The sequence below is a fragment of the Poecilia reticulata genome, linkage group LG22 (assembly GCF_000633615.1).
Source record: "Poecilia reticulata strain Guanapo linkage group LG22, Guppy_female_1.0+MT, whole genome shotgun sequence".
NCBI lineage: Eukaryota > Metazoa > Chordata > Actinopteri > Cyprinodontiformes > Poeciliidae > Poecilia > Poecilia reticulata.
Window position 1 is genome coordinate 14,966,218 of NC_024352.1, and position 23,650 is coordinate 14,989,867.

At 35.9% G+C, this 23,650-nt stretch overlaps 1 protein-coding gene across 2 annotated transcripts in view; it reads right to left on the reverse strand.

The window, feature by feature from the left end:
- kif6 (kinesin family member 6) overlaps positions 1-23,650 on the reverse strand; it is a 52,963-nt gene that overhangs the window by 10,686 nt on the left and 18,627 nt on the right. For both annotated transcript variants that reach the window (XR_532602.1, XM_008399650.1), the window contains exons 10-15: positions 23,145-23,248; positions 21,568-21,673; positions 19,290-19,446; positions 12,228-12,863; positions 3,742-3,844; positions 3,449-3,504 (exon numbers count right to left, since the gene is read on the reverse strand). Coding sequence is in view for 1 of the 2 variants with exons in the window: in XM_008399650.1 (XP_008397872.1) it covers positions 3,449-3,504; positions 3,742-3,844; positions 12,228-12,863; positions 19,290-19,446; positions 21,568-21,673; positions 23,145-23,248 (1,162 nt within the window). In the remaining variant the exon portion in view is untranslated. The remainder of the gene's footprint in view (positions 1-3,448; positions 3,505-3,741; positions 3,845-12,227; positions 12,864-19,289; positions 19,447-21,567; positions 21,674-23,144; positions 23,249-23,650) is intronic.

The following is a 23,650-nucleotide window of genomic DNA, read 5'->3' on the forward strand; positions in this document are numbered from 1 at the left end:
ACGCATGGCAGCTGAAATAGTCACAGTGTGGCTAAATATTTTGTAACATTTCCTTATTTTGTTATTTTTGCCGTTCTGACATCGTCATCTCTCAAAGTGTCTTTTGGATGTTTCTTGTCAGTTCAGGGGGAATAAAGTGCATCTTTGTGAAAGGTTGTGGTAGCAAAATCCCCAAAGACCAAATTTACAACCACAGCATCCTATATAGATTTTATATGACATTCCAACATAAAGTGATGGATAATTGTGAGTGGAAAGGATTAAGATCGGATTTGTGGAGTGGACACGTATTGGTTATGCAAGCATTTTGAAAATCATACACCATTTTCCATGTATTAATTATGCATTACTCTATGTTGGGCTGTCAAATAAAATTCAAATATACCATGAAGTTTCTGAATGTAACCTGACAAATTGTGAGGCTGATTAAATGGTGTCATTGTTTTCTCAAGGCCCTGTAAAACTATCTCTAACTGCATAATTAATCTGTGAAAAAACCAAGAGCCAGAATGAAACATTTAGAAGGCATGAAAAACTATTGATCAAGACCCTGTAAAAAAAGAAACGTCTAGCACACTGGAAAGAAAAAAAAACTAAAGGAGGCTCTTACATGATATATTTTTTGATAATGATATATTTTTTGAAACATCTTGGGCTTAAAGGTCATTTATTTAAAGGTGAGCTGAGTGTATTACCTAAGAGATACCAGATGCTTTACCTAAGACCGCGCTGCATAAATCCTCCAACATCTGGCCAAATAATCAGGAGATGCTGCTTGCTTCCAGCTGCCTTCCACTTTTTATACTGCAGAGGACGCGTATCGCTGATCTTTCTGAGCAAATACATACACATGCATGCACTCTCTGAACCGAGAGGCTCAAAATGTATCCTCTTCCAGTGGGCATGGATTCCAGAGCTACGTGTCGTGGCCAAGTACAATAGAGTAATGTTTAGACACTGATGTTTCCTCGCGCTTCCATCTCTCTTTTTATCCCCTGCTACCGACCCTCCAAGCTGGGTATGTCCAACAGCAAAAGAAATTCACTATATTACATCAAATTTTTCCACGGTGCACATTACCCTTAAGACATAGGTAGCCAACAGTGTCCAAGCAGGGCTTCCAAAACGACAAAGCAGCTTTGAGTTACCAGTCAGAAGAAGCAACACTTTTTAAAATTAAAAACAGTGTCTAATACAGAAAGAATGCAGTTCTATCTGTACAATAATGTCATAATATTCACAGCCTAAAGATGGTTTGGAGACAATTTTTCGAAAATTATAATTTTAACATTTTTGAAATGTAAAAAAAAAAAAAAAAATCTTTTTTTTAAACATTTCAATCATACAAATATTTATCTTCATTTTACTTTGCTGTGTGTGGGTCAAACGGAGCAACATGGGTTACTAAACGCTGTCATACTTGATTTCTTTGTGATGCACAACAAACATGGCCACGTCAGCACTTCTTGGGGCGAAAGGAGGAAAACAATAGACTGTAGGGGTGACAAACACATGGTGGCATATATGAGGACGACGGGCACAAACTGCCAAACCACTGAGAGTGATCCAAGGCAGGGATGAGGCGTGGTCCTGCTGTAAACATATCTATTTTATTGGTGTGTGAAGTCAGCCACAAACACACATGAGTGGATGCATCACAAGAGTAAAGGGAAACTTAAAAATTTACTTTTCTTCGTAACAGAAAATGTAGCCCACATAAAACTCTAATTCCATCCCACCTACTGCACAAATTTCCATCAGACAATAATCTACTAAACTTGTTTTCAGATGTCTTCAAGTGTTTCTGTGGAAACGGCTGAAACAGTATTAACTAACCAATCAGGATATTCTTCTCTAATTTAGTAAAAAAAAAAAAAAAAACTTATTTTATGGTTTTTAACCACCATGTAATGCCAAAGCCAAATTACAATAGCTGTTGACAATGAAAATTATTGTTATTATTGTAATAAGCAGCTGACAACTATTGTGAATGTGGGGAAATTTGGAGAACTTCTTTGCCTTGTAACACTTAATTTCATTGAGGTTTATTTGTTCTGCCTACAGTCCCACCACAGCACATTAAGTTTCAGGTTTGGACTTTGAAGTATGTTGAATTTTTTTTTTTTGCTTTTTCAGCCAATCTCTGGTATATCTGCTGCTGTTTTAGGCATACTTTTTGCTGTTGATCTAGTTTCGATCAAGCTTCAGACATCCGACAGATGGACAGATTACTCTTGAATACTTTGGTATATAAAAAAAAAAACAAACTCAGTAACAACAATGTATCTAGATCTTGTGGCTGCAAAACAAGCCCATATCATTACCTTTCCACTAAGGTAAATTGCTATAAGGCTTTTGTTCTGACATGCTGGGTATTGTTTGTTAAAAACGTAATGATGCGTCTTATGCCATTTTTTCTTTTTTTAGAAAGAAGAGCCTTATTAATGCTTCTAAACAAGCTGTTCTTTTTCTAACAATTCTGTCAGGAATAACTTTCTGGAGGCCTCTAGAGCACCGCATGTAGCTTTTGGGGCTTTCATCTTTTCTCTGAGCATTAAGAGGGTTAATCTTGGGGTAAGTATACTGAGGCATCAAATCTTGAAAATTAGATTTGAAAATGTGTTTTGTTCTCCCAGACTGATGAATAGGAACTACTGCTTCTTTGTTATCATTGAGGTCTTACCTATTTGGACTTATTGTTATCACACACACCCAAATGCTCCACACTAAACAATCACCAAAACTTCTGCTTTTAGGGGGGGTTCATAAAGATAATGAACACTACATCAAGTCCATCTGATAAGGAACAATTTTATTTGTCATCTTATTTTTTTTAAAAGAAGCAATTTGAATTTTTTTTTAAATTTTTTTACTAAATTCTTTTGCATTTGCATGTTTAGTCCTAAGAATTAAAAACAGCATCCAAAAGCTGTTAAATTTTACATTTACTTAGTAATTAAACAAAGAACTGTAAAATTAGGCCACTGCGCTACCATTACATATAGCTTTACATGGAGTACATGTGTTAACAAATCGCAGCAGAGAGACTGTGAACATCTTTGGATTCATTCACATTGCATTGCTAATTAATGCCAGGACTCATTTTGGCTTAGTTAAGTTAGTGACTATCAGGACGAACTCAGCGGAGCTCTAACAGAATCGTCATAAAACAGCCTGAGATCGACTCGTAAAAAGCACAGGTTGGAAGCCCACTATAAGTGGATGGAAATTTGAATGCCTCCCAGTTCTGGGAAGGCTTAGGAATGTTGTGAAAGATATTCTGACGCTCGAGGGACTCAACACCCTGACAGTGATCTGGTGTTGATGTTTTTTGGTCGGGTACCACAGGAATAACACTGAGAGCAAATTGTAGACGTGAAAGATGTTCACAGCTAAAAACTGTAATGTAGAATCTACAGAAGAACTTCCAAATGTTGAGACAACTCACTGATTCTGTTTCTGGCTCCCTTTAGTTGTTCTCCAAGTCTTCTGGCCTCATCTGACCTGGTCAAAAGAAGAAGCCAAATATATATATTTTTTACACTAAATGTAATGAATGGAAAACTATAATTAAGGAAATAACTAAGGGGCGTGCTTTGAGGTGCAATGATTATGAAAAAGGTACAATAAAATTATATGTTATCATGTGTTTGCAACTTTACTGTATCAGAAGGAATCTTAAATGCAAGCAGAAGCCATTTAACACTGTGTGAGGAATATCTTGTTCCTTTTGTCACTCACCTTTCTTTGAGTATATTCGAATTCTCTTCAATGGTTTGATGTTCCTCGTGATCTCTTATGAAAATCTCAAATGCTTCCTGTTTTCCCATTGACAACTTTGAACCTGAGGAAATAAAAATCTGTACTGAAACAAAATACTCATGAAGGACCACTCAAAAGTATTAATACTACTTTTAATAGTAGACCACGTTGAGGTTTGCAGTTTGCAACCACAAACCACAACGTATAAAACGAAAACAGTATGTGCAACAATATGTGAACATTTCCATGGGAAATATATATTAATATTTTTACAAGTCACATATAATCTTTTTAAAACCAGCAAATCAAATTTGAAACTACTTAGGTAGATCAGACTTTTTATTGGTTTCTTTTCTTGTGTTTCATCTTTAGCTAGTGACAAACAGATGCTTAGCTCTGGACAAATGAGAGACAATTATAATTGCACATGCTGGGTTAAAGCTTGAGATCTTTATCTCTAAACTGCCTCCAGCAAACAGCTTACACTCAGTCCTGAATCATGGCTTTTACTCACTGGAAAACACAGTATGGGACTCTAATCTCTAAAATATTTGCTTAACTAAACCCATCATTCAAATTACCTTATTTACAATGTCTGTGTTTGTCATACTCCCTTAAAACAAATCTAATAACTATGAGAAAATTGGACAGAGCTGTGGTCTCTCCCACATCCTTTGACTCCAATCTGGCAGCCAGATGTGGGCCGAACCCCCCAACCTTCCACCTTTTACCAAGGACAAACCACAAGAACAATTAGACTGTTGTTCAGGGTTAGGAGGGATATAAACACAAAGATAAACAGCGTGTCAGCAACACCTACTACAGCCCACCCCCTCCAACATAAACTTCTACAAATTAGGACATTAAATTATTTTGAACCCCACATCCTCACTGTTTTATATGCTTGTAATGATTTTAATAGGGTTTTTTTCTGAAGATCTATGCATGTGGTTTAAATATAGTTTTTTATTTGGAACAAGGTCATTCTAGATTTTTGTGTTTTTTTTTTTTTTTTGTAATCCAAAACTGTTTGTTTTAACAGAAGTGTTATAAAGATGGGAAAATATCCTACTTTGCACAAGAAGCAAACTTAAGTAAATGCTCAACTTTGGAAAACCCCAAACTTAACATCAGTTTCCAATATTTCCACTATTGTTACTTTTGTGACGTTTGCAGAGGGACATGCACAGGGCTCTAACTCGTTTGAGAATTATGGCTGTTTAGTAAATGATTTGTGTTTCTTCATTTCTGGAAAGTCTTGACTAAAACCAGCAGCCAACATGCGGACATAAACTGTTGGAGCCAATCTCAACAATTCACTGTTGGGCTTTCACAGGGGAACCGTCTGGCTTGCATGAACAGCAACATACCAGGAATATCTCAGAGAAACATCACATCGTTTCATACAATAACATAGCTAGAGAGATATTAAAACTGCACGGATACAAGGACACTGTCTCTTTTTTTTTTCCTTCTCTTTGCTTCAAGTGTTTGAGAAACCGCAACCAGCTTAAAACAGATAAAATGGCACTAATCCTCAGATTTGGAGAATTTGACTCACCAATGTTTTTCTTCTGGTGTTTATGTGGATAACCTAATTTAATCCGTGTGCTTTGTGGATTTAAATTATGTAATGGGGAAACATTACATAATAAAAGCATGTAATACAATGAGTGTAAATATAATAGGTTAAATCTAACCTCAAGTATATTGAAACTCTCAATTTTATTCCAGACAGACAGTGTTTAATAAACCATAACAAAAGGAAAGCAGTGAAGGGGAGGGAGGGGGAGTCCTGCTTTTATTATTTAAACATGAGACAAATTTGTTTAACTTAATATAATTAAGTTAAACAAAAAAAAAAGCTATAAGGCTTTAAGATATTGTTTATATAAAAATACTGGAGATGATGGATAAAACATTGAACAAAAGTCTTCCTTCTGGTATTCAGAAATAATTTAAATTGAGAGAGAATAAATATAATTTGTGAGATTTGTTTATACTTGAATGTGCAAAAGAGAACAGTCAGGTAAAGTCTAGATGTGTTTCAGTTATTGGTGTGAAACTGTGGAATGAATTGATTGATGATTTTAAGTTATGTCCTTTCTTGGTGAGCTTTAAAAGAGCTCTAAAATATAAAATGATAACATCTTACGCTGTTATGTAGATTTATATATGTATTGTGAAGATATATTGGTATAAAATAGGGAACAGATTACAGACTGGCAAGAGCAAACTTGGCTTCAGTCTATTCCTTTTTTGGTAAATTATGGGCTTCTTTATTGTTATTTTATTGTTGTTGTTTTCTGTGTTTAATGTGGATAATTTACCAAAATAAAGTGATTGATTGAATATGGTCAGCTCTGTAAAAACTGATTTGTTTTTTTGCAATTTGCTGCTCTGACGCAAACTAGTAAAGGTAACACAATGCCACAAGAGAGGAGGACATCAGCAGTGACCTCAGGGAAGCAACTGTTGCTGACTATCAATGTGGGTTTCCAAGCCAAACAATTTAGGAATCACTACAGCAAAAAAACAAAAAAAAAAGACTCTTCAAAAATGGAAACCATTAAAAAAAAGTTGCTAATTTTACTGAGACTGAACATCAAGCAAAGTTTTGATCAAATTCACCAAGGTTAGAGCATGCAGTGTTTAGAGGAACTGCAAAGTACCCAAGAGCTTTATTTCAGAAGCTAGAGACCTCAGTTAGCGTGGCAAACATAAAAGTTTAAGACAGCATAATCAGAAAAGGACTATGTATCTTGCTCGGGACATACAAGAAAAATATTTCCTAACTAAAATAAATAGTAGCACAGCTTGAGTTTACAAATTTGCACCTGAAGAGCCACAATGCTGCGGCAACAATGTTCTTTGGAATGACGACAGGTAGAGCTATTTGGCCATAATATACAAGCACAGCAGAATTTGACACAGAAAAACCAAAACGGTTGCTAACTGCAGAACATGAAGTGTTGGATAAATGTTAAACTCCAGCATATAAACATTTAGTGACCTATTGAGCAATATACAAAGACCTCTGCAGCACATTTGTTTTGGATTAAAACAGAGCAATGAAGAATGATGTAATGTGCACATAGTTTGGTATTTCCAGATGCCAAGGAATGATAGATGTTGCAGTACATTAAAATTCAATTCCTGGAATATTCTGGACATTCTGCGTATTTTAAAGAAATTTGATCAATAAAGCTTATATTTTAACAGCTATTCTTTTAAACAGTGCTATTTTAAGAAAAGATCTTATCACAAAAAAAATCTGAAAAAAACAAATCAAATCTTTTCAATCATAAAAAGAAGCGTTGCAAAGACAGTGACACACTACAGATGTTTTTGTAAATTTTAAATGTTTCTTATTGTAATGTAATATACAGTAACAAAAACCGTTACTATTTATTGTTACTATTTATTTTTATTTAAAGAATCAAAGTATAAAACAAACATTAAAATATTTCTTTCCAAACCAGATGTTTAAAAAGTGTCCTAATAACTAAAACATTGGAAAGTGAGTAGAGAAACAATTAAACATATTTAAATTTCCAGCAAACATAATGCAATGGTTTCTTTGGCCACAATTTAGTCAAAAGTCATCAGTTTTATGATGCTGAATTAACTCCGGATCTCTGCACAGTGATAGTCAATATCACCATAGGCAAATAAAGTTTCTTCAGTAATCCTCCTGAAACAGTTTAATGGACTCTTAAACATTCTTTTTTAATTTCCCAAACTGCAAAGCTCGTCTGTAAACTTTTCCCTGCTGCTTAACAGCTGATGAAGCTTAAAGTGTGTTCTGCTCAAACTGTCAGAGCAAACAAAGCAGAGAAGAAGATTCAGCATGAAGTGTGATGAAATGGGAGAAGCATTCCACGCCAGAGACATCATCCCTAGCGAGGGTTTACAGGACCTAGGAATTCTGTTTTTCCTAACGTGAATGAATGGGATCAATATTCATGGATAAAACACCTAATTTGGCTAATGTGCAATTTAGTTTATGAATACAGTCCTATCTCGTTTTAGTTTAGGACATTAATGTTTGGAAAAAAAAATTTCCAACAGTAACATTATTGTTGTAAAAAAACAGAACAATTACTTTCTTGCTGCTGTCACAAATGTTAACTTTATTACTGAAGCTTTTCAGCTTCCGTGAGATACTCTAAGAAACAAATGACAAAAGATAAACTATTCAGTTACAATGACCAAGGTGAGAGATTGATTTATTTGCTTTTGCAATAAGACGAGAGAAATTTTAAACTGTTTGAAAAGAAAGTAAGAAAACTTGGAACTGCAATGATGGTTTTAAAAATCAGCTAATTAAGGAAGTAAGTAATTAAGCTTAATCTCTTTCAGAGAACAATCTCTCTGATTACCGTTTACAAACAATAAAGGAGCCGATTTCTTCTAATTAAACACATTTCTTTCCATTCATGATTTCCACTGGAAAAACATGCAAACTTCAAAAGCCCTCATTAAGATATTAATTAGCAACCTTGAAGGTGTGATTTTTCAGTAGAAACTATGAAAACAACATAAAATATCAAAACCTTTAAAGAATGAAGTAAAAATGAATCGTAATTATCCTATCCATTTTTTGAAATGTATGTAAAAATAAACAAATTTCTTTTAACACATGACCCTTAGGAGCCATGCCCCATTAAACGTTCCTCCTGGAAGGTCAGTTAAGAGAATCAGCTGTGGTCCAGAATCATTTGTTCTGAGTATGAGTCAAGGGAACGAGAGCACTTAACTGCAGCTGCGGTCTGATTCATTATCAGTATTTAGCTTCCCTTCGACCTACAAACAGGGTAGGATTAGCTTAGATTTTAGATACAATACACGATGCCAAAGTTTGGGGTTGTTTTTTCTTGTGCTCGAGCTGCATGTTTTTCCCGGAAGGTGGGGCTGAGCTGGGTGCTCCCACACACCTGCACTACATCAAGCTTCATTAATGGCTGAATAAGAGGAAGTGGCTGCAATGCCTGAGTGTTAACATCTCTGGCAACTTGCTTGCCTGCCTGCCTGCCTGCCATAGTGTTGAGGTAAATATCAAAAATAAGCAGAAATGAGGTCAAAAGTATAAGTAAAATATATATTAAAAAGAAATGGCAGGAACTATGGGATAGAGAAGAAAAGGCAAGATTTTATTATAATATTCAAAAAAAGTAGGGGAATGTAGGGAAGGTAATAGGAATAAAAAAGAAGAGAATATTATATCCAGATTAAGGTTTGGGCATACGGGGCTAAATAGTACTCTGAAAATAATTAATAAACATAGTACCGATTTGTGTAGTTATTGTGGAGAGTCGGAAATAGTGCAGCATATTTTTCTAGAATGTAATAAGTATAGTCGGGAAAGAGGTGTTAATTAGAGAGTTAAATAGAAATAAAAATAATTTAGATATTAAAAATTTGCTGCAAAGATCGTCATGGGATGTAGCATTTGACAGCATTTTTAGGAAGTCCGGTATTATGGGAAGATAATAGCGATAGGACATCTAATCTATACTCCAGTCTGGAAGGAGGCGGTAATGCACCAAGTTGTTTGCCAACCGCCATAAAACAAAAAGAAGAAGAAGACAATTTGCCTGCCGTTGGGCTCCATGTTTGTTACATTTGACCTTTATGCTAATACCTCCCCTGTTCTCTCTTTCTGAAGGTTACCTCTTTGTGTGCTCATGGAAGATAATCTCTAAGTTATTCAGGTTTCCTCCACTTACTACTTTTGCATCATTCTCCCATAATCAACAACCTTAAGGTTTCTCTTCATCACTGCATCATCAAACCCGGTCCACTCCTACCTCAGCTCCAGCCCCACCCTACCTTCTGCCATGCAAACTAACACCCTGGACTCTACCATTGTATATTCTTTGTTAAAACTATTTTTTTGAACATTTAATCTTTGTCTCCTGAGAGTATCTTGCATTTGGGTCAGAAGTCTATCTAAAACCAAGGCACATATTTCTAATAAATCTAACTGCAGTGAGTTTAGAGAGCTTACTGGCAAACGGTGTCTTTGAAATAAGGTTTTGACTGTTACATTGAAACCTTGCTATTATGCTCAGTGTGAGTAAAACACACTTTTCGAGTACCAGTCTATCAGGTATCTAAAGCACTGTTCTTAAAACATTTCTCATGACTTCCTCGCCGGAAAAAACGAAATTGCCTTATGAACTACTTCTTGAGCATGAGACATTGCCGTCATTCCTTTTGTCTTTAGTGTCTGTGATTTTTGAGTTTGCCCTGTATGTAACATCATCACTGTTTAGACTGTTGCAGATCTCCGTGATATTGGTTTAGAAATTTGCATTTGCGCTACTATATAGTTAGACAACAGACTGCCTACATTCCAGCTGAGAGAGATCACCTGCCTGAAGACTCGGCACCCAATTTATCACAAACTTATCTCTTGATCCAGATCTGGAAGGTTGGATGTCACATTGAATTTTTTTCTGAAAGTCTTTTAGCCGTATTTACTGCTCTACTCAACGGGTATGCTGCCACTTTTTTGTGCTCTGAAGATGCCATCTGCTTGTTTAACTTTAGACTTTTTATACTTGGTTTAGCACCGTCCTCCGAGATTTTTTATCGACCTTTATGGAATTAGAATGTCAGAGAATTAAGAGTCTAGAAAAGAGAAAATTCCAAAACCGATATGACTAGAAATTAATAACTTCTGAATCTAACATTCTGTTAGCAGCCCATCAATGGCAACAGGACAATGGATTCTGAATAAAAATACTGAGCTCATTTTTTACCCCCATCAAATAGGGAGAGTGATTTATTAATGGTGAGTCATAATTGGACAAAGAAAGTTAGCAAAAACTTTAATTTCTCTGCGAGGACCACTTGGTTGACAGAGTTTAGCCTTCATTTCATGACATGACAAAGTGATTTATGAAGGTTGCACGTGATTTATCAGTGATTTTATAAACTGCTGGTTTGCAGGGCATCCCTCAGAGCTCTTCCTTCTGTTCTGCCCCTTTATATGACTAACCATCAATCCTGTCTGAGTTAAAACATGTGTTTGTTTTTCAGCAGGGACCCGATTTTGTTCGCTCTATTACCAAAACTGGGCACTATTGCAGAAAAATGTCAAAGCATATGAGGGGGCTGTGGTTCGGACAGACAACAGTACAGCTTCATGAGTTTCTGGCTCGCACATCAATGCTCGATGGCTATGACCAAACTTTTTAAAGGGGCCGAGTTTATCATCACACTTAAAGCTCCACTGAAGCAAAATTAACCAGGAAAAGCCAAATAATTGTTGCCTCTGGCTTGAAACATGAAAGCTCAACTGTCTTAAATGTCAGCAACCTCTGCGTTCTTGTTTCACTTAAATAACTAGAAAAACAATACTGACAATGTACAAACATCTGCTGTGTTAAGTGTAGCAATTGAACGTTGTAATTATCTTCAAAGATTTAGATCATAATCTGTGTGCCAGAGAAAAACAAGAAGGGTAACTAATCAATTTAAGCTTGGAATCTTAAATTGAAGTCAGGAAATCAATTTAAGACAAAATTGACCAGCAGTCTGGTTCATTAGTTCATATTCGAAATTGTTTCCAGCACACAGTGACCAGAAAGAAAACAAAGCAAATAAGTGTTTTTAAGTAATTATTGTGGATTTACAAACTGCAAACTAAGCTGAATAGAGGTTCTATTGCAATGAGATACTGTCTGCACTCTGTTTAGATAAATATTGCTAAGTCCTCTTGGCCTTTGCTACACCCATCATGAGCCACTGAGAATTACAATTTTCAAACTCATCAAGTTTTTACAAGCAACAAAATAACATGTCTAATATACTGTACTGTCTACAGCTGCTCTGCTGAGACAACAAGACAGTTTGAAAAAAAATAAAATCTTTTAATGATCTCACAATCCCACAGTTTGCATTCTGCAGAAATTAAAGACGTGTGAAGTCAGATCCGGAATCCAAGATCCTGGTCACGGCCCACAGCTCACAATAGAAAGCCACAGTCTATATGACTGCCTACATTCCAGCTGAGAGAGATCACCTGCCTGAAGACTCGGCACCCAATTTATCACAAACTTATCTCTTGATCCAGATCTGGAAGGTTGGATGTCACATTGAATTTTTTTCTGAAAGTCTTTTAGCCGTATTTACTGCTGCCTGGTGGCAGTGAACAGCTCAAGCTCAACAATCTGATTGGCTGTTTGCCACAATTGTAGGTTCTGCCTTTTTGGCATACCTGTTCAAGATTTTTCTGCACAATGTGCTTAATCAAAACCGGAAAGAAGTAAGGTAATTCTAAAAACAATCCAGCAAAGTGCAAGTAATAAAGTGCTCACTTTTTGTGTAATATCATAAAATTATTTTAGTTTTTAACCGAGGAACTATTCTGCTAAAATTGAAGTGTCATAAACAAGAATATATCATTACTAAAATCGTGTTTCTGAAAATAGAGAAAGAACAAAACGTGTAAATACCTTTTTTCATATACTGCCCAGCTCGTCCTCGTCCTGCTGGAACCGTTTCCGTGTTTTCTTCTCTAAACTGTGGCATTGTGGACACTTTTTGGTCCTCTGCTAGCAGAGTTACATTGTTTTCCACTTTTACCTGAACTGCTGTTGATGCTTGGCCTTCCTGGTCCCCTCCAAAGCTGTTCAGGTTTCCTTCGCTAAACCAAGGGCCTGTGCACACTTCTCTTTGGTCCATTGGTAAGGTGTCCACGTTTTGCTCCGCCAACTGCGGCGCTGTGGAAACCTTTCTACCATGATCCTCGGTAAAGGTCTTATTATTCCCTTCATTATTCTGAAGCACTGGATATGGTTGAGGTGCATGGCCTGTGGCAGAGATGTTTGCCTTTTCTACGCTAAACTGTGGCATTCTAAACATTCTTTCACTATAGTCTGCTGATGACGTTTTATTTCCTTTCCTCAAGTGAAGCCTTGTGAATACTTTTCCTCCATAGTTTTTGAAAAATGTCTCCATATTTGTTTCTTTAGGCTGTGAAACAGGCTGCGTGCTCGAGGGCAGCACTTTGGCATCAGTAATGTAAGCAAGCCGTGCGATGGCATCATCTGCTCTTTCCTTTTCTTTCTTCAGTATTCTCACAAGGATACCTGCAGCAATTGGTTAAAGACTCAGCAAATGCAGCAAGGAGAACATATTTAACTTAATAGCCAATGCATTATAATGAGAAGAAAGTACAAAAATAAAAAGGTTAAAATAAACATCTCTGGACATATATTTAGGAATACCCCAAGAGCTAATTTTAGACTTTATGCTCTTTTGGTAAAATCCAACTCACAAGTGATCTTTTTCCTGTTGATCATAAATTTCCATAATGATATCTTAGGGTGCTGACATGTCCTCAGTATCTGGTCTTAGAGACTTGGAATGGTGTCATGGTCTGGGATGAATTAGTGGAGAGTAGAAGATCAAGAAGGACAGCAGTGATATTGTCCAGATATTACAATGTCCTTTACTACTTTTTAGTTTTCCCTTACTCTAATACCGCTATATCAAATCCAGTGAAAGGAATTGTCTTCAGAAACCTGTGTGTAATTTAATCTGTGAATCCAGTTGATCTGTTAAGGCCTGAGAGGTTTGTCTGAGAGCATTATTGAACAAACAGCATCACAGCTACCAAGGAACATAGATATATGTTCCTTGGTTGTGCATATCAGGTGTGATCGTAAAGTTTTAAAAGAAGCTTAAAGCAAAGTTAGATTAGAAAACATATCAGCTTCAAAATCTCATGGAGCATTAGAAAGACTCCTAATAGAACGTGGATGGCAATAGCTACAAAGTTAAACCGTAACTGAAAACTAACACAGCATATCACAATAAAATCATCAGCTCTACAATGAAACATGGAAAAAAGAAGCTGCTTTGGAATGCTTTAAATAAAAGCATATTCATATGTTAGAATGGCTCACTCAAAGTCCATATCTAAATCCAGTTGACAAACTCTAGCAGGACATTATAAAGCTGGTAGGGACATATCCCAAAAAACCTGCAGCACGAGGTGCTTCTACAAGATATTGTTACAGGGGGCTGAAGGTAAATGAAGGCCACACTTCTAAATGTCTTATTTGCAAAAACATTTCTAAAGTCACGTATCATTTTAATTTCACTTCACATGTATGAATTCTTAAGTATGAACTGCTTTATGTTGACCTCAACCATAAAATCTGTCAAGAATAAATCAAACATCTGCGTGGAAATTTGAGACTAAAGGTTTAAGGTCTGTGAATTATTTTATGGGACAGGGCACCGTCTGGTAAGAAACTGACTGGTGAAAATGAGAGGACGAATGACATGTTTGGGAACACATATCTGTACATGAATGAACTATCAAACAGTTGAGAATTAATGCAACTCCCACGACAATGTCAATGGAAGTGTGTTTGATGCCATAATCCAAACCCATAATTTAAAGTCACACTGCACATTAGTAAGCTATTCGGTTTTCTTACAGTGAGAATAACAGACATCTTTGTGGCAAGACTGTAACTATCGTGGTCACCAGATATTTTGGGATGCTCAAATTAGAGTCATTTTTTGGATGATGAGTAGATAATTTCCTAAAAGAGCTGGAGAAGTTACTCTATGTCCTTGTCAGTCAACACAAAAGGGATGTCAGTGGTGATAAAATGTTTCCAACGAAAACCAACCATTCCCAAAACTGCCAATCCCAACATATCAAATAACCTACAAAGGCCAAGTTTTACAGAAAAATACAACTTTTCTGAGGACTTCAATAATTTTACTTTGATGATACACAGTCTGCCCTCTATTAAAATAGACCATCCAGTATTTAAAAACTACTTCTACCCCTCCTTATTCTACAAGTATATTTCAAAAATTACATTTCTGTGTAAAATAATAAATTGTTATGTATTAATGTGAAATGCATTTGTTCCAGGTGTTTTTCTATTTGGGTTTCAGACTATTCATAAAAAAAAAAAAAAGTTGCAATAAAAAATTATAGATTATTGGTTAGATTAGACTATTCCATTCTTCTTTTAGATCACACATCAATATATCAATCTGTTGAGCATATTTGAATACAGCCTGGGTTTAATCTTATCTAAAACCACACTAGTATTAATTTCCCTTATTTAGTTAGATAGTTAATGATATAAATAATCTTCAATTCATACAGGCTATCACCTTGGATTGCTGCTTTTTTAATATCAAGATCCCATCATAGTAAAGTTGACCACAAAACTCAAGTGACTGTTGAAAACTTCTGTGAGGTTTCACGTAAGATTTTCGCATGTCATTTACTCAACATTTTGTGGTCAAACTCAGTCACAAAGCGCTCTCCTCATCTGTCTCAACTCTCCTCATTACACTGTCCAGTGACATCACAGAAAATAAAAGTACTTTGAAAGTAACTGCTGACAAATTTACCACAAATTGCTACAATTTCAGTGTACGGTATAAGTATTTTATTACTGATGAAAACTTAAATTAATAGCTTGCATTCATATTCATTTGATTATAAGTGCAATTAAAAAAATGACTAACTTACTACTGTTTCAAACTAGCTTCTGGTGAAGCTTTTTAAAAATCCTGGTCAAGATCATTCTCTAAATTGCAATTATAAGATATATCCAACAAAATTTGAAAAGCAGAAAATCCCAATAAAATAAATCGATGTTTGTGGCTGTGAGGTGTGAATACTTTCACAAGGCACTGCACCTCTGTACCTTTAGGTTCTACAATGTTACCAATATTAAATATCCACATGTCTTTTGGATACAAAGTATATCAGAGAATAGATTTGAAGCAGAGGATAGGACAGATCTACAAAAGCTAGAATAAGGCCAGCAGACACGGCTGACAAGCCAATGCCAGTTCTGTTAACACAACACTCTCTGCAAGCAATTAAATGTTTACACATAATCAGTATAATTAACAGTTCCAGTGTGCAAAAGCTACAATTTAGACAATCTTGTGCAATCAGCACGTATTTGTCTGAAAAAAAAAAGAAAAAGAAATACGTGGCCGTCTATAAAAACTCCTGCCTGCATTCAGTATTTAAACCATATCTTGACTCATTTGGTAACAACAATATTAATAAAATTAAAGCTAAGCAGAAAACAACATGGACCTTCTAAGGTCTGATTTGAATTCTTGAATATAAGGTGTGCTAGCATATTCATAAACTCAATAAAAGGTCTAGTGATGATAACTATATAGACTATAAAGACTGTTGGGATACTGCTGCATGAAGCCCATCTGAAATTAGATAATATATTTCTAACATGTTAACCCTTGTGTCTAGAAATGTGTCTAGAACCGACCCCACACACGTAAAACTTGTATAATTTGCCATAGTCCTCTACGTTTGCCTCAGTCCTCGCACGCAAAAGGGTTAATAACTCCAGAAGATTTTCTTCAGAGCAGTTAAACCCAATGTTCAATAATGATGGGTTCACAGTTATGCTGGTTTAAATTATTAGACTGTCTCCTGCTCAAATCCCTGCAGAATAATTAATTCTTTAGGCAAAATGGAGCAAACAAAATTCAGGAACAATATGTTCCCGAATTTATGTAACCTTTTGACCTGCTAAAAGGTTCAGAGATATCCAAAAGACAGAATAAGATATTATAAGTCACCCCCATTGCATAAACCAAATCTTTTTCCGTTGTGAATACTACATCTCTTCTTTTCTGCAAGAAGACTGAGTTGTTCCACTTTATAGCCCAGAGAGAGAGCTCTTGTTCAATCTTTTATCCCCAGTTTCCACCACAGCTGCAAAATATGGCTGATGAATAGTTTGGCTCTTCTGCTGAAAACTCTAAAAAGTCCATAAGTAGAATATAAATCCTGTATTATACTGCACAAATCATAGGAATCCGGCTAAAAGTGAATACAAGTAAACCTCCCAGGCTTTGTGTGATCTCTGGTACTACACTAAATTCTGTCAATGGATAAAAGGGTAGAATGTGTCAAATGTACAGTTTGGTTTGTTGCAATGGGATGAAACAAGAGGAAACATATAGTTGTTGCTTTAAGTTATCAGGTAATACTAGTGCTTTACAAATAAGCAAATTAATTTAAAATAGACAGATATGTTTTCATATCTGTCATAAGACTCTGTTTTAATCAGTTCAAGGTAACTAATCTGTGCTTACTAATCATAATGTCATAATGTTGGTATGCTCTCAAAGACTGGCGTTGGAGGCCCATGTGTTATATCGTGTCAAGTAGATCTAACTGCGCTAGAATGCTGTAAGCATTAGCCCCACTTGGTTTGACCCATAAGTCATAACACTGCCAAGACGAGATTGTTTATAGCATCACAAATAAATCAGACCCTAAACAGTTTGTTGTGCGTTTGTTGATTTTTCATGCCAGATACCACAACAACTAAGGTTAGTCACGAGAATGCAATGTCACCCCAATGTTTATTGGTTGCCTTTGTTGTTCCATCATCATGTATTAGCGTATGCATCATCCCACCAGCAGAGCCAGCTAAGCATTACCAGGTGCTCCGACTCCCTTACAGTGGGTAGTGGATAGTTATACACTTTTACAGGCAACATTCCTGCAATTAACCCTATAAAGACCGTTTGTCAGTGTGGGAAGTGTGAGCCCGCAGCACAAGCACTGGTGGCTGCTGCAAACACCTTTGGCACAATAAAGTTAAAGGTGTGAAACACTTAGAGGCATGGACACCAGGGGGATGAGCTGGTAAATACAAGTGGCTGGAAGCGATGACACGCCTATATAAGCATGGTCAGCCTATAATGTTACGTACAGCAGACAGACCACCATGACTGACAGACTCACAGTTTAGGCTGCTGCATTTAAATATACAAACTCCCCAATGAAAGAAAATAAAGACAACATACTTTGTCAGTAGCGTGGGAGCATTACCACCTGAAATATATGCTTTCTGACACGCATAGGGGCACTGAAGTGGACCACATTTGCATCCCATGAAAACCAGGGAGTGACAGTTTGAGAGGGGAAAATATACAAAGTGAGGAAATCACATTACACACATGTGGTCCAAGAAACACTATGGTAAAATATCTGCATGATAATATTTAGTTTATTTTAGTGAGCTGAGGTTTGGCGGGTTAAATAATCAAGCAGATATCTCAAGTTTTCCTACATATGTGCTGGGATTTATTGAGAAACCACAACGAGAGGGGTAGAGTGGAGAATAAACCCTTAAAGTCTTCAGAAATCTTATATTCAAGCCTAAGAACTATAATTATGATCAATAGTGTTTATCATTAACAGAAGCCATGACATGAAAACATATCTGAGCAAATACTTCAAGATATTTTTGGATTTGTGGAGCACTTGGCAAGAATGTAGTAATATTAAAAGTACATTATGTGTGTGCAAAGAAGTTATTTAAACAAATATTTTTTGCAATAATAATAAACCAAAGTTCTGCAAGGAAGACTTTCCTGATAAAAGTGAGGAAAACAGCAAATTACCCTATTACTGGAATTAGCCTGTAATTCCTATACTTCGTAAATTGTCTATAATTTTCCTAAATTCTTGTGTCAGTAGTGAAAGAAGGAAGAAATGGAATGAATTAGATATTTCCAGTTTGGTAGAGAGTGCTGCCACAGTTCAAAAAGTGACCCAGTTAAAAATATTTCAATCCCTTGTTCTTGTGGAACAATTGAGCTTGATGAGTGTATGAGTTATTGTACGTAACAGAACTGAAGCTTAGATGGACTTGACATGTCCATCTCCATGAGAATAAAAGCAGACAAGGGTTCAGTTACTATTTTGTGGAAAACTAAGACTCATTTTCTGTTTGTTGTCCAAATAGAGTAAAGCTTTCATGTGTCGCAAACTTTGTTGGATTGTTCGACACTCTTTTAAGTGTAAAATAATCCAATCCATGTTTGACTTGTCTGTATACAGTTTTTTCCTTAATTTTGCTTTTTTTAATCCTAAAGTTTTTCTAAAGCCAAAATAAATTAATCAAATTTAATCAAATACATTTGATTAATTGTAACACTTTTAATAATCTATGCTCAATGTAGAACAATACTGGGTAGGCTTAATCAGTTCAGGTGTTTTAGATTTTGAACTAACAATGATCAAATGTAGGCAAGACAGAAAAAATACACACCATAATGATTCTAACTAGCAACCATCAGCAGGTCACAGCGTTCAAAGCACTTACAAAAACTTCTATGCTTTTGTAAGCAAGAGCTAGTAACAAATCTTGCTTAGTTGATTCTGTCGACATAACAGAGCAACTAAAGAACAACTTTCTTACTTACACCAAAGTAAAAATCTCAAACATAGATTGAACCAAACACATTTAAATCTACTCTCAGTTGTACAGATCAGAGATCAGCAACCTTAACAATCCAAAGAGCCAATTTTACTCTTGGACCACCTAAAATAAATTGTCAAGAGTTGTTAACTTTATATGGTTCTGAAAAATGATAGCTTATCGATCAACTCTGTGTTTCATCATAAAACCATTGCCAGAAAAAACATAGTCAGAAACGAAAGACTATTGCAGCTGGGTCACAATGTCAAAGGATACTGATCTCATTGTCACGTTGTTTAAGCATTTCATTCAGTTTAGTCAGTTCTGCTGTTGAACTGGAATTGCTGATCTGGGAGATCTCTCGACTTCCTGTTGGTACCGGTTGTTTATCACTGGGTCCAGTTTTGGCGCCTTTTTTGTCCAAAATCACTGACTGTAAAAAAAAAAAGAAAACAGAAAGAAATATTGTTATTAATGTGGCAGTGGGTTCACCTAAATATACTATCTTTTGAAATTATAGTGTCTTGAAAAAGTATTGCTATATTTTTAAATCTGTAACATTTGGATGTATAAATACCCCAAACTCCAGAAAGAGACTATAGTGAAGTATACATTTCATGTATGTCATATACAGAAGCGGGTTGCTTTCATGTGACAGGGCAGCTTTGCTCAACAAAGAAAATCCTAATTGACTTTATTAAATCGTAGCTGCATCTGGAAACAAAAAAGACAGGTCACAAATATTGAAATAAGAACATGTGTTTGTTAGATCTTAAACCTTTTTGGTTATTTATCATGGTGTCTGAGTGTGAATGTGTGCTGGTGTAAAATAGGTACGTGTGCTAATTTGTTACCGAAAAGTGTGAGGTTAAAATGCCGAGAAGGGTAGAAAGTGTTAGCGCTCAGCAAGCGTTAGAAAATGGATTTCAAACATACGGATATGCTTTGACCTAAATAATTTTATTGTAGCTCTGGTAGGATGTTTAGGGATTTTTCCCCACTATAGCCCACTGTAAAGCGAATTTCCTCCAAACTCTGATGTCTTTTAGCTTCAAACAGATTTTCTTCCAGAATTTATGAAATTTTCTTTTGAACCCTCACTGTACTTGCTGACTTTGTCGAGCATCCTCGAAAGGATGATGCTGCCACCACCAGGTGCTAGTTTCCTTTCCTATTTGCCTCATATGAGTTAGTAGAGTATTTTCTTCCAAATATTTGCTGGGAGCACTCCATGCATGATGCAACTCACTAGGTTTTTCAACCATTTCAACAAGATTTGTGAAGTGCAAGAAGAAGTTCAGAATTTTAATAGGAAAAAGAAGCCTTTTTTCTTCCACTTTATGTTGTACTTTATGTTCAGTTATATGAAATCCCAATAAACTATATTAAAGCTCATGGCTTTAAAGTGACAAAATGTGAAATATTTCTTGGGGAGTGAAAACTTTTGCAAGGCTCGTTAAACCTCATGAAGCTCATCTGGATTAGCAAATTTATGGAACTCTAGCTCACTGTGATTGTCAACACAAACAATCATGAAAAAACAAACAAAAAAAAAACAAAACTGCACATCAGAGTTCACCCTGAAACAAGGACAAGTTGAGAATTGGAATCCTATGTCAGGACCAAAGAAGAAGAAAATGGAATTTAAACCAGACACATTTCAACAGGATTGCTGGAGCCGAACTGAGGTGTTACTTGCAGGAATGTAAACTGAACAGGAGATAGAGTTTGTGCATCATAACAAGCTGTAGGGAATATAAACAGACATCTATGTGGGATCTGGCACTGCATCTGGTGGATGCTTCAGCTCCAACCAAACCAGAGTGAGCATTGCAGTTTTTTGTTTTTTTTTGGCCACCGGGAGCAGCAGTAGAAGCAGCAGCAAGAACACACTTTCTGTTTGTAAAACGGTGTCCAAAAAAAAAAAAAAAAAAAAACCTGACATTTGCACTCAATTGTTTTGTCCAGACACCATATCAAAGAAAATAGCTTCATGAAACATACATTTTACTGTTTGGTGTAAAAACCATCATGGATAATGTATATAGCTTTGCACACCAGAATTCATGACATGTATGTTCTTCTAAATAACTGATTTACTTGTTCTTGAACTTGAGTTTATATTTACTGATTTATTTCTTAGATGACTTCAAATAACAATTCACCAACAAAACTATGCAACACTGTAATACTTGTGAAAAAAGTCAAATAAAATGAAACTTTATTTTTAACACTGTTGCATAGATTCATATTTGGATAATAGTAAGACAAAGTGATCAGATCCATTCTGGGGTTTTTATGTAACTGTAAGTGTTCTGCCAAGAACAATAACTTTCTGATAGAAATATGAAATGTTAAACGAATGAACTTGCTGAAATTGTCATAGGATACGAATCATGTGCGACAGTGACAAGACAGAAAAAAAAAAAAAAAAAAAAAAAAAAAAAAAAGGAGGAAATATTTCACGGATAAAAAGACCAGAAGCAAAAGGCATGCTATACAAAACACATTTCTGCAGTCACTTCACAAACAGAGGCAGCGCTGACTAGTTTACCTTCATCAGGAAGAAACAGTGCTGTATTTTTCTCATGTCAGGTCCCAGGGAGAGAGTCACATCTGGATCTGGATCATTCAGAAAGGCTTTGACTAACTCGCCCAACCTAAAAAGCCAAGACACAAAAACAAACACCGACTTACTTTAGCAATGCCAAAATCTATGTTATAATTTTCCATCACATTCCCTTATCAGGCACCCAAATGGTTAACGGCTTCATCCGAGCAGTTTAAAATGTGGGTCTCGTGAAAGACAACTATTTACATCAATGTGAGTTTCAGCTCCACTGGAGCGACCTGTTGATAAACTACCGCTAAATGATAGTCCAAACACTGCATCCCAACATGCGGATGCAGCCACTGGAAAAGACCAGAAGACATCCATCCAGACGGATCAAATGCAGGCATGACAATGTGCGGTTCTTGATTTTCTGTTACATGTCCAGCTTAGAAACAGGCCAGGTTTATATGATGGAGGGCTTAACACAAACATGCTGGTCCCTTCAAGAGTTTATGATTTTGGTTTTCTGAAAACCCCTTGATGCCATGCACAATTATTTTAAAGTACAGCAAATTAAAAAAAAAATACTCCTAATATAATTTAGTTTTACATTACAAACAATCTAAGTGTTTAAATTATTTAAGTGATTAACAATGTGGGCATTTGGTTGCACTGGGTTTTTACCTATGGGCTGCTTACAAATGCAAGCCCATAAGATTTATTTGCAAAACTTTCAAGAATCATGTATCCTTTTCCTTTCACTTCACAAATATGCAATAGGTCTATCAAAAATGTAAATTAACTTCTATCTAATCCTCTCTATTTATGTAGAAGAGACTGGCCACAGATATTAGAGTCACAACGACAAGAACGACAGTAAAAAAACAAATTTTAATTCATTTACATAAATGTTTTTATTTGTTTTTTTTATTTTCTTTTTTATTCCTAACATTGTGGCACTTTTGGCTCTCATCATTGCTGCTAAATGTGGCAACAACAGTCATTACACGTTGCCACTGTGAAGTGAACCCCTAATGGCTATAAATAGGAGATACGTCACCCAATTAAAGATGAAATCTATAAAAGCTACAGGAAACACATCCATACTGAAGGGGACATTTTCCAAGTCTTTAATGAAATCTGTGGTCTAGCCCAAGACAGTTCATGAAATGTAAATTAAGTCCTGGTGAATATCCATCAGTAAAAGCAATAGCCACCTATTAGGAACATCATAAATTCTTATAAATCATATGTTTGGTTGTTCAGGTATTTGCAGTCCCAAAATTTTGAAATAGAAAATTCCAGACATTTAGGACTAAGATGTTCTGATTGTTTAGGGAAACACCTGAGGCATTTTGATATCTAAATAAAAGTAAACTAAAAATGCAGAGTTAATGTTTGGACATTCAGTTTTTATGATATTAAACAGAACAGGTAATTTCATGTTTTTTGTTTCACAGACAAGTTACATCTGTTGTTTGTTTGCTTTATTTTGATGCTTGTTTTGTTGTACTTTTGGTGCTTTTTTGGAAACGAAAAACAACAATGACATTTTTGAAAAATCAGAGAAGGCATACTTTTGTATCTCCTCTGCTGTTAGCTGCTCCTGTCTCTGCTCTCCTGTCACCACTGCCAGCTCTTCATTCAGGAACTGGATCTCTCTTCTCAAACGTGCAATGAGCTGAAAGATGCAAAAGGTACAGTGGGAGGTCACAAATGACACACAATAAGAGAGGAAAGTCTAAGTCCACAAGTGAAGAGTTTCTGTCCTGTTTATTTGGCCTTTAATTATAATCCAAAGAATACAGCGTAGAGTTCATGGTCCTTTATGCAGCGTCAACAGAAGTCACAGCATTAGTGGGAGGCTTCACATCAGATGTCCTCGGGGCAAAAAGCAACGCAACACAACCAGAGAAATGCTAGACTAGCAAATGCAATTCTAACTCAGTTTTTAGTACTATGTTTATGTGATAGAAAAATGAATGCATAAATGAAAAGTAGAAGTAAAAGTGTTGAGTTTCTTATACATGAAAAAAATGTACGCAGTTGGTACACAGTAGGTATCTTTAGCAGGAGATACCAA